This window comes from Musca domestica, unplaced genomic scaffold (genome assembly GCF_030504385.1).
Source record: "Musca domestica strain aabys unplaced genomic scaffold, Musca_domestica.polishedcontigs.V.1.1 15, whole genome shotgun sequence".
NCBI lineage: Eukaryota > Metazoa > Arthropoda > Insecta > Diptera > Muscidae > Musca > Musca domestica.
In genome coordinates this window covers 9,916,356-9,928,003 of record NW_026712207.1, presented here as the reverse complement: position 1 = coordinate 9,928,003, position 11,648 = coordinate 9,916,356, and the positions used below count along the sequence as shown (strand labels likewise).

The following is an 11,648-nucleotide window of genomic DNA, read 5'->3' as shown; positions in this document are numbered from 1 at the left end:
GCCTAAAATCGACAATTTACACACTCATTGAGCCAAAAATTGGGCTGACCATAAAATAGAATAAAAGCATGGTTAGTTTACTTGACAGAACAGGCATCTTGATAATGAAATTCAATAATATGCAAGCGTTTTTTGTTGTAAGAGGAAATTACGCTGAGCTTCATTAAATAATAGCTATAAAATCACCCTTAACACATCACATTTTACATTTTTTGAACGAACACGAACACAGTTATCATGAATTTATCGAAATCGGTTTGTTTACATCGAACTCTATCGATAACGGTGCTTTATGGAAATGAGATACAATAAAGATAACACACCAGATAACGCAGTATTTATTGACATTGCACTTACTAAATTTTATTTTAATTTAGTTGTTTTGTGATAACAAACATTCCCCCTTTAACTTAGAAACCAATTACTTAGTTTAGTGGCAAAGGTATAAGGAGATTAGCACATACCCCCAACTGCTAGCGTATAAAAATACAATTTGCAAGTTTTGGAATTTCAAGTACTTTGTACTTTGAACTTAAAATAATTGACAAAACATTTATCCATCGTTTTTTTTTTTAGCTTTTTAGGTAAAAAGTTTTGAAAAATGTCTCTCTCCCGGCCAGTATATTCCTTTTTTGGTTTCTATTTGGAACAATTGTTCAATCATCCAGTACGCACAAAATCCATTACAGCGTAAGTAGTAATTATTTTATGCACCACCGGCTTTAAAGAATATTTTTATATTTTATAATTGTATATTTTATATAAATTACCCTGTTTAGCTCTGCTCTTGCTGCATCGGCCAATTACACCTCACAATGCATGGCCGGCAAGGGAAAAGTTAATCAACAAAGTGTTTTGTCATATGCCTTGTTTGGGTAAGTTCCATGTCGCCTGATTGCCCGATATCTGAAACAATGTAATTTGATTTATTGTTTCTTTATAGTTTAATCTTCGGTGGCAGTGTACCGCATTACTTCTATAAGACAGTTGAACGTTTGTTCCACGAAGATGTCAAATTCAGGAAATTTTTCCAATTCCTTTCGGAACGTTTGGTATATGCCCCAATCTATCAGGCATTGTCGTTGTATTTCCTTGCACGTTTTGAGGTATTTCCAACGTTTGAATTGGATATGATAAAAAAATCATTTTAATTTTTTCATTTACTTTCAGATGAAATCTCACAATGTTGCAATGTCAAATTTAATGAAATTATATTGGCCACTGTTGAAGGCCAATTGGCAATATCTTTCTTTGGCAGTTTTTCTAAATATTTACTATGTTCCTCCCATGGTAAGTGGGGTTTTTCCACACTATCTCTTATTTTTGAAAGCCGTTTATGATGCCCCAATAATTCATCTTGTTTTTTTATCTTTTAGTTCCGCACCGTCACAATGAGTTTGGTTTCGTTTATATGGGTTGTTTACATCGCACACAAACGTCGCCGCTTCCAAGAAAAACAAGAAGCTGCCGCCAAAGCCAAGTGAATTTCACAAAATTGTTGCATTTTTGAGAGCATATTTGGAGTGGGTTAATGCATATGTCCAACGATGGTTCGGTCACAAACTGTAATTAAGATGGTTACACCAATTTTAAATGTAATCAAAATATTTTATTAATACTTCCTTTATTGTAAACATGCAGGAGAATCAAATTCAATTGTTTTCTAACAATACATTTTTTATATACTAAAACAAGCAGAGTTTTCAATTTTATACTACCTACAGTATTTTATCTGCAGTTCAACACCAAAGTCCCAGGAGTCCCAAAATATTACATGTTTCCTTGTACTTACATTTTTTATTTAAATATGTCCCTAACGTATGGTCGGTGCTACATTGTTTTGTTTTGAAGACGAAAAATTAAATTTTTTTGAAGTTCATGCTTCAAAACATATCAAAACGCAGGCTTCCCGAGGTTCTATCTCTTTATTTAACATAACACAAAGCTAAACACAAATGTTACGACTGTAATTGCTTTTTGTTAATTTGCTTGCAATGCACATTCTAATGTTTAATAAAAATTTCAACTATAAAAACGCGTCATATGTAATAACGGCCTTATATCGTGAACTAGCCAAAAAGTCAATTAAACCTCATTCAAATGAACTTTGGCAACCCTTTAATATTTCGTTAATTTCCCTTTTCATAGTTGCACTAATACTGCGTTTACATATGATATGATTAAAGAACAGAAAGAAAGTATACTCAAAAGAGGTAGAGTAGCTTCGCTTGGCAGAAAGTGGTGATCAACCGAATTAGGGTTTTCTCTAAACACAAATGTTATATCTGTAAACGAACTTTGGCAACCCTTTAATATTTCGTTAATTTCCCTTTTCATAGTTGCACTAATACTGCGTTTACATATGATATGATTAAAGATCAAAGAAAATATACTCAAAAGAGGTAGAGTAGCTGCGCTTGGCAGAAAGTGGTGAGCAATCGAATTAGGTTTTCTCCCATGAGAAAACATTCGTTGCCCAGCAACTGCTAAACAAACAAAATGATCGTGTTTACTTGCCAAAGAGGTCAGCTGAAAATGTGCACCTTCGGTTAGCCACCAGAACTCAAGCGCTCAAGACCGCCATAACAGCCGATGGTCGCTCTCCGATCGTATTAATCGTCCGTGGCATCAGAATAAATGCCGAATATTATCGCGCAGACCTTGGACATTCCAAAAGGACTCAGCACCATTGCACTCAGCACGCGCTCCACCCAAGACTGGTTACAAAATGAGGTTCCTCCCTTCATTTCCAGCGCACAATGACCACCAAAATCTCCGAATACCAATCCGTTCGACTATTGTGTATGGAGTATTTTGGAAAGCAAGGTAGGCACTAAAAAATACCAAAATGTCGATCACCTCAAGCAAGCGCTTCGCCGGGAATGGGCCAAAACACCGCAGAGCAACATTCAGGCAGCGTGTGTCGCCGATTTCATTGGCCGATTGAAGGCCATAATTCGTGCCAAAAATCTAAACTTATTCTAAAATTTGATGCTATTTCCGACATTTTTTGCTTTCATTCAATAAAATTTGAATAAAATAGTTAAAAGTTATGGTTTTTGACTTTGTTGCAGTTTTTTATCTCACCTTGTATGTTGTTAGGGATATCGTACAGTTTTTTTGAAACCAAGCTCTTGTAATTGGGACAATTCTCGGTTTATAAGAAAAAGGGGTAAGAGGAACGGAATAGATAAATCAAAAAAAATTGTTCGTACTGGCTATTCCGCTTGTGTCTTTATTTTAAAATATTGTTAATTTTTTTTGTAATTGGTCTAATATTTAGGTTAATCTGGATAAAGATTTGTATATAAACGTACTTGTCATTTTGCCTGATAATAACGATAGAAAACCTTTAATCGATAGCTATTCCAAAAAAAGCTGCAATATCGATAGTATCTATATTGCTATCGATATTCTGCCAGCTCTAGTTGTGTCTGTGTTCGTGGGTACGTATGTTGACGGAGGAAAATTTTCTAATTTGCTAAAAATTAATGGCAAAAACTTTAAAAACATATTGAAAACTTATTGCAAAACCTCAAATAGCTAGTGCAAACAAAATTTTTGGCAAATGCAATTGAATTGCAATGAAAATTCCAAGTGAAATTTGGCTTTAAAAAATGTATATGTACATGCATTTTTCTCTTAATATAAAAAAGTGAATGTATGTGTGTATGTATTAAAAATGTACCAACGACAACGACGACGACGATGAGGAGAAGAAATAAAGCAAGCTATCATCCATTAGAAATTTTTTTTGCGACGTTAACGCCGTCGTTTGTGAAAAGAGGTTTTTTTTTTTCTGCACTACTACAACACTGTGTGTGCTTGCATAAAAAAAAATTGGTGATTTTGAAATACAATTTTTATTGGGTTTGCTCCGGTTGAAATTGAAAAAAATGCGAGATGAAAAAACAATGTAGAAAATTTGACAAAAAATAAAATGTGTATGGCTTATGCAGGGAAATGGATGGATGGATGAATGACTGACTTGTTGGCTGGCCAGTTAGTTGCTTGTTCTGGGAGGGGCATTATTATTTTTTCAAATTCTGCAATAATCAATAAATGCAAGCAAAGTTGGTGTAAAGAGGTGCTACATATCTGCGTATGTATGTGCTGCGCTGCTGCGTATATGTGATATTGTGCCTACATAGATGGGGGGAGTACATATATTTTAATTGTGAGAAAGAACCAAAAAAAAGAGTAAGTGGGGTTTCAAATGGTGGGGGTCCTGTTATTAGAGAGAGAGAAGATCACACCGTATGCCGCCACAAACGACACCGTCGTCGTCGTCGCCGCCACCGACGAGAGTGTGTATTTGCCGTGTGAATGGATGATTGTAGTGGAATTTGTATATTATGATGGCTTGCTGCTGCTTTTGTTAAGCCGAAAGCCGGCAATTTTTTTTCTCGTGTGTGTGCGGCTGTGTTGTGTTTTATTTTTGTGTATTGAATGTTGTGTGTGGTTGGGTTTGCTGGCTGGTTGGTTGGTGGGCATCAAATCGCAAATCTGCTCAGAGGTGTAACAACGTCCCAGTAAAAAATTGGATCATCCAACGATTAATCGTAGGACGCTCCTTTTCGAGCAATGGAGTACTCCTTAAATCTCCGACTCTCTTGCATTTTATACTCTTTTTTAACATTGCATGTCCTAGGAGGCGAGCACTCCTTTTGAGCTCCCATTGGATGACAGACGGAGTACTCGTTTTCATCTCGGAAAGGAGGACAAAGGGAGTAATCTTTGTTATCTCCTGAAAGAGCATAGACGGAGTACTCGTTTTCATATCGGAAAGGAGGACAAAGGGAGTAATCTTTGTTATCTCCTGAAAAAGCATATAGGGAGTACTCCTTTTGATCTCGGAAAGGAGAATCAAGGGAGTAATCTTTGTTATCTCCTGAAAGAGTAAAAGAAAGTAAAGAAGTAAAAGAAAAGAGTAAAATAAAGAATATATATTTTATCATTTATTTTTAACGAAAAAAAAAACAAATAATTCATTTTTGTACTATAATTTCTTATAATTAAAAAAACATATTAAATACTTTATTTATTTAGATTTTAGGCTGTAGGTTTGCCGGTAAAATGTTGCCTTACATTTGCGAAAGGCCAACTTAAAAGATTTTTCAAATTCAGGATAAGTTTCGTAGGTGTCTCTGAGTGATTCTGCAAAAATAAAGGAAAAATAAACATCATGTACATATTATTTAAAACACGTTATAAAATCAAGCTATTACCGAAATAAAAAAGTTAAACAACCGATATTTGTTTATGGCTGTCTTATTTTTAGCTCCATCCCAATTTACCCGAAGCAAAATATTGTCACCAATCATTGCATGTAACGCCTTTTCTATTTTGTCTTTGCCAAATTTTAGTTTCATATATGATATCTGAAAATAATTAAAGATAAATATAATTAGCTTTTAGTACCAAATTCACTTAAATTATGCATTAAAAACTCTGGCTTACCACTTCTGATTCAGGCTCGTTATTAACTAATTGTTCTGCCGAATTTAATTCCTCTAGTGAATTTATTGGAAAAATTTTGAGATCCTTGCTAGTTGGGCGTATGTGTTTAACGACCTGTTCTAACAAAATTGTCTGTTTACACATAATTTTCTTTAAAGCTTCGACTTCAGTTTGAAGGAGATCAATTTTGTTTTCCAATTTTTTATTGGTGTTTTTTGTTTCATTGTTTGTTTCTAGAAATGAACATAAAATCAAATAATTACTATGATAAAAAATATAAAAAGAGCTATGAGTTAACATTACCTGCGACATTATTCGGTGTGCTTTGTACAGTTTCATCCGTAAAAACTGATTGAGTTTGGAATATGTTCGCATTAAAATTCATGGTTCTTAAGGTAGAAAAATAGTTTGAAATATAGTTTAAATATTAGTATTTACTAAATTTGACAGTGGTGTAGAATAGGAATAAATACAAAATATTCCCCATCAGGTACGCAAAATATCTTGCAATATATGTCACGCATGTTAATTTTCTCTCGGTGGATATTTAGTGTTTTCGCCTTACAAATTCCTAAACACTTTTTAGAGTCCACTGGGTACTGAAACAAGCTTACTGCATCTGTAAATGCGTTACCGACTACGTATTCTTCGCCGCTATCTACCAAGAAACCATATACTTTAATTGGAACCATACTCATAGTGAAGCAAAAATTGTCAGGAGATTTTCCGGATAAGAAATATGTGTCGAACTTGTATCTCATAAACAAGTTGTTTCTGTGTTTTTGCCCAAGTGGTAAGAATTTAGGATCATTTGTTTTCAAAAGCAAATGCCGCTCCATGCATCGATTATTTAGCTGTTGGCTAATGTATGATGGTTTCCGACAATCTTTTTTTAAGGTTTGCAAAAAGTTCTCATATTTATATGATGAAAAATTTTCTACATTTCCAAAGTTTTCCACGCATTTCGCCAAATGTAGTAAATTGTGCACGTTATAACTGATCTTATCACTTCCATATATCAAGGCAAAATCGGCAACAAAAGCTTCCATTAGTTGTTGAACGCATTGCAAATTCTTATGACAATTTGAAGGACACGAAACCATCCGATATGCTGTATGTAATAGTAAAAAGTGTGTATATAAATCCTCATGCAATATGTTTTTAAAAATAATTATTCCCGTGTAAAGCACAACTTGCCGGAATTCCTTTGCCTTCCACCTGCATACCTCGTCAAATAGTCTACCTTTTCGAGCAAACTCCTTTGGGGTATACTTCGCAATATACAATATTTTGCGATTTAATTCATTTATTTCCGCTACATTTAACTTTGATTTTGTATGCTTGTTTTGTAAAATTAAACGCAACATCTTTTTAAACACTCCAAGGTCAATCAAATGCATAGTGTCAAGCGGAAATTGTGTGACCATCTTAATGTTGCATAATTCCAAAGGGTGAGTTTCGCTACGAAATTGCTGTATGTGATATGCTTGACTTTTTCGTGCTAGGAAAGCTTCATCAGTCCTGGCATTTCCGGGTACTATAGCATAATTTAGTCTCTTATTTTTATATGAAGCTTCTTGCTCACATTTCGAACATCCTTGCGCAGAAGTGTGTCCCACTGTACCGGTTAAAAAAGCCCTTGCAGGTGTGTCACAAACAAAAAGTCTAATTTTGGGTGTAAAGTATTTATCACCAATTTTAAAACCTTCATTTTTCAAATAGATGTATTCCTCCACAAATCTTTTTAAGAAATCCTTTACATCCGGAGGTTTTGATTTACCAATATAAGTAGCAATTAAAAATGGTTGTGAGTTTTTGAACTCTGAGAAAGAACATAAGATTGGCCATAATGACGTTGATGAGCTTTTATAAAGCGGCATTCCATCCACAAATACATCAAGAAGTAATTCGGACTTTGCATTCAACAGCAAGTATTGGCCATGCATCATCAGCGCTTTTTCTAATCCAAAATGAAAATATTCACCTGGTGGCATTTGTGATATTGACGGGCTCTCATTAGGGCAATAAGAGTTTTCTGCATATAACGCTTTCAACAATGTTTCCTTGCATAGTGCAACATTAATACCTTCACTTTTTAAAATGCTAAGAAGCGAATTACAGCATTCGTTGGAAACGCGATTATTTATTACCCACGAAGCAAGCTTCCGATCAATACAATCTTTTTTTTCACTGCTGAAACTCGTATCATTTGGATTCATTTCGTCATGAATATTAAAGTTTTCCGATTGGCTACCCTCATTTGATGACTGATTAATTTCTATAGGTGCCGAAAGTTCCTGATCAGTAAGAGTCTGCCGAGTACAATTTGAGAAATTTTCAATTTCTTTTTTTACAAGCCGTCTAAGATGACGTTTAGAAACAAAATTATCACACATTATTTTACCAATTGATTTTTTTAATTACACTTTTTTAATTTTTTTAATTACACTTTATTTACACTTACAACACGTGTTTCACTTCAGACGGACACAAGAAAACTGAGCAAATGGACGGACAACCATAAAGAAATAATCGAACATGACGAAAGCAACAGTTAAACAACAGTTACATCAAACAAAAAAAAACATGCCAAAAATGCTTTGATGCATCCCTTATTGATCCATTTGGAGCATAAGGCGAGACATCAATTTTTTTCCAACTTCGTGGAATTTTTTGGCAAAACAAAATTCATACATTGCTCGCTTATTACTCCAAATGGATGAAGAAATCATTACTCCTCTATTGCTCGGTTGAGGATTACTCCAAATATTTTTTACTGGGGTTATTGCAATTTTAATTGATGACATTTATTTTTTTTTTGTTTGTTCGTTGTTGTGTTTTTTTTTGTTGTGTTTGGCTGCCAGACATGAAGCCCATTGTGTGGTGCAGTTTTGATGCGTCTCTGTAGAGTTGAATTTGAAACAAAAAATACTTTATATCAACACCAAGTTAGATAACACAATTCCTAAATGCAATGTAAACGTGGCAATGTTCCTTTTGGTCAAAAATACATTATTTGATGTGTGTGTTCCAGATGGTGATTTTACAAGGAAAAGTATTAAGAATGTTACCGAAAAGGGGAGAGGGGACAAGTAGTAATTTTTGTCTTTAATAATTCATGGCGAAAGTGATCTGAATTGGGGCTACTCATGAATGGCCTGTATGGACACATGCATTTTTATACCCCACGTCACACTCTAGTACAGGGAATTATGTCTGCGGAATTCTTTATAACACGCAAAAGCACACGAGAGAGATCTGTTTTCGGTCCGTAGAACTATTGGAATTGAAAATAGGCCATATAAGTCTACGTTTTCGTATAGCCTCCATATAACTGTACCGGCAAACTTGCAGAAGTTTCTCCTCGTCGTAATGAGATAAAAAAACTACGACAAAGTGAACGCCATAATTTTTACATTTTTTTTAATTTAATTGAATGAAAGCAAAAATTGTCGGAAATAGCATCAAATTTTGAGATTTAGTTCAGATTTGTTCGAATTTTGTCACCTTTGGCACGAATTATGGCCTTCAAACGGCCAATGAAACCGGCGTCCCACGCTGCCCGAATGTTGCTATGCGGTATTTTGGCCCATTCCCGTCGAAGCGTTTGCTTGAGGTAATCGCCACCTTGGTAGTTTTTAGTGCCAACCTTGCTTTCGAAAATACTCCAGATACAATAGTCCAACGATTTGGTATCCGGGAGATTTTGGTGGCCATTGTGAGCTGGAAATGAAGCGAGGAACCTCATTTCGTAACAATTCTTGGGTGGCGCGTGCTGAGTGTGAGTTTCGCGATAATATTCGGCATTTATTCTGATGCCACGGTCGTTTAAAACGAGCGGAGTGCGACCATCGGCTGTTATGGCGGCCCACACCATCACCATGGCCGGGGCTTGACTTCTAGTGGTCAACCGAAGGTGCACATTTTCATCTGACCTCTCTTTGGCAAGTAAACACGATAATTTTGTTTGTTTACGAACTGCTGGACAACGAATATTTTCTTATCGGAGAAACCCCTAATTCGGCAGTTCACCACTTTCGGCCAAGCAACTCTTTAGCTCTTTTGAGTCTATTTTCTTCCTGTTGCCGTGTAAGTGTGGCTTAGAAAGAACAGCAGTCTGAAGTTGTTTGCAGTTTTTTTTCTCATCTCACCCTGTACAACTGTATCTCCATATATTTGTAATTTTTATGATTTGTGTTGCAATTTTCACCGGAATTGTTTCACATTTGGTATTTGGAGTTCTTAATGGCTACTATATCCTATAATAGAAAATTGTATACACAGGTCCGCATCTTGCCCTCATTCTATCCTGTGAAAGAGTCGACACATTTTGCAAAAAATGAGAGGTCCCTTAGGAATCTTTGTAAAAAATAATATTTTGACTTTTCAACATCAAAACTGGAGTGCAAATTGGGTTTAAGGGAGTTCGCTGAACAAAAAAAAATAATAGTTTCATTGGATGGCTTGCTGAAGTCTTCTTCTCCGCGTCGTAATGCTAGTAGTAGTAGGAGTAGTCATGTATAGGAGTTCTTGGAACCATCAATCAATTGTTAATTTTATTCATTTTTTGTTAATTTGTTTTAGTGTTTAATTTTAAGTAATTCTTTTAGGATTAAGGATATTATAATAATTTTAGAGTAGTCATGTATAGAAGTTTTTTGAACCGTCCATGGCCCTGTTGGCTAGGTTTCTGTACTAATTGAAAATAAATAAAAATAAAATAAAATAAATAAAATAGGTTTTGAATCAACAGTTCAAAATGTGCCAATTTTATTGTTATTACCAGAAATTCATGTTTTTGATGCCAAATTTAAATACATTTTTTTAATATTTAATTTGTTTTTCTTCTCCTTCCAGCTTTTGTAACTAAATCTCCGTTTTGACATCACTTTTCATCATAAACTGAAATAATAACAAAAACACCATCGAAACGAATACAAAAAACAAACAAAACAAAGAAAAAACAAACAAAACAAAATAAATCAAAAAACCAATTACCAACAACAACAACAACAAAACTACAAACCCGAGAATTTAAAAACAACTTTAGCTCAAAACCAAAAACCTAACCACATTGGCGCGTTTTTTGGAGGACATTTTGAGGAAGTGTGGCTGGCAAAAAAAAAACAACAAAAAAACAAATCTGCTCCATAATTTACATTTAAAGAAAGAAAATCAAATAGAAACTATATAGTAAAGAAACAATATCCTATTTTTCAATTACAATAACAACAACAACAATAAACTACAAAACACGTGCGGACTGAAATTGGAGAGTGGGAAGAAGCTGGAAAGCGGTGTAGAGGCAGAGGCAAGAAGGCCGAAGCACGGACGGACGCAAGGAAGGAAGAAGCTGAAGCCAAGCTTAGCTTGAAAAACAATATTCGCAAAAAGAGAAACAAAAAACCATTCTGAAACTAAAAACCAAACTGGGAAAAAATAAAAAAACAAAAACACTTAGTGAAATTTTAGCAATAAAATTAAGAACAAAATAAAACGTGAAAATACTCAGAATTTCAAAGAAATTCGAAATATTCAATAAAAAAAATAATAATAACAACAACAAACAACCAAGCAGAGAAACTCATCTGTCCACAGCAAGAAAAAGCAACCCCACAAAAACAAACAAAGCAAACCTACTCTTGGCCCAGAGCTGAGCCTAAGGAGCTGAGAAGGAATTTGAAAGATTTGCAGAGACTATTGCTTGCCAAAATCAAAGAAAACTGAATAATAGGGAAGAAGCCCCCACCCCGCCCTGGAAAAGGCCAAAACGAAAAGTCAACAAAAACCAGCCATAAACGGAGTATTAAGCAACAAACACAGCAAGAACAGAAAACTATTATTGGTTCAGAATCTAAATAGCAAAAGCAGCAGCAGCAACAAAAACAACAACAGCAGCAACATCATCAGCCTTAACCTACCACAATACATTCAAATATCTTAAAATTTCCGCAACTCGAATATTTAAAAAAAAGAAAGAAACCAAATTCCCGTTTTATTTTCGATTAATTCCTTATTTCAAGCTTTCAAAACATAGCTTTAGTTTAGTTTTTACAACTTCTTTTCCTTCAACAACCCCCAACCCCCCATCATCGTCATCATCAAAATACGCTTTAATTTTGTTTTACAAAAAATAAACCCCCCCAACAACACAACTCTTGCAAAAAGAAATAAAAACAACCACGCCC

General features: G+C 34.8%; 1 protein-coding gene and 1 long non-coding RNA gene across 5 annotated transcripts; one reads left to right on the top strand and one right to left on the bottom strand.

Moving 5' to 3' along the window:
* The first annotated feature begins 301 nt into the window (after positions 1-301).
* LOC101900647 (peroxisomal membrane protein 2) lies at positions 302-1,694 on the top strand. Of its 3 annotated transcripts, none has more exons than XM_059119862.1 (6): positions 302-442; positions 577-690; positions 780-875; positions 944-1,106; positions 1,171-1,290; positions 1,377-1,694. In XM_059119862.1, exons 2-6 carry the CDS (start codon positions 602-604, stop codon positions 1,482-1,484), a joined length of 576 nt encoding a protein of 191 aa, XP_058975845.1. In that variant the 5' UTR covers positions 302-442; positions 577-601; the 3' UTR covers positions 1,485-1,694. The 3 variants fall into 3 exon arrangements, with proteins under 3 accessions (XP_058975845.1, XP_019890258.1, XP_058975844.1); XM_020034699.2 differs by having other exon boundaries at positions 303-442; positions 585-690; XM_059119861.1 differs by having other exon boundaries at positions 305-514.
* A 3,546-nt stretch (positions 1,695-5,240) lies between these two features.
* LOC131801236 (uncharacterized) lies at positions 5,241-8,236 on the bottom strand. 2 transcript variants are annotated; one of them, XR_009341746.1, is made up of 4 exons: positions 7,865-8,236; positions 5,764-5,849; positions 5,461-5,693; positions 5,241-5,381 (listed from the first exon to the last, which is right to left on the bottom strand). It is a non-coding gene; the product is annotated as an uncharacterized LOC131801236 (long non-coding RNA). The 2 variants fall into 2 exon arrangements; XR_009341747.1 differs by having other exon boundaries at positions 7,925-8,236.
* Between the last annotated feature and the right edge of the window lie 3,412 nt (positions 8,237-11,648).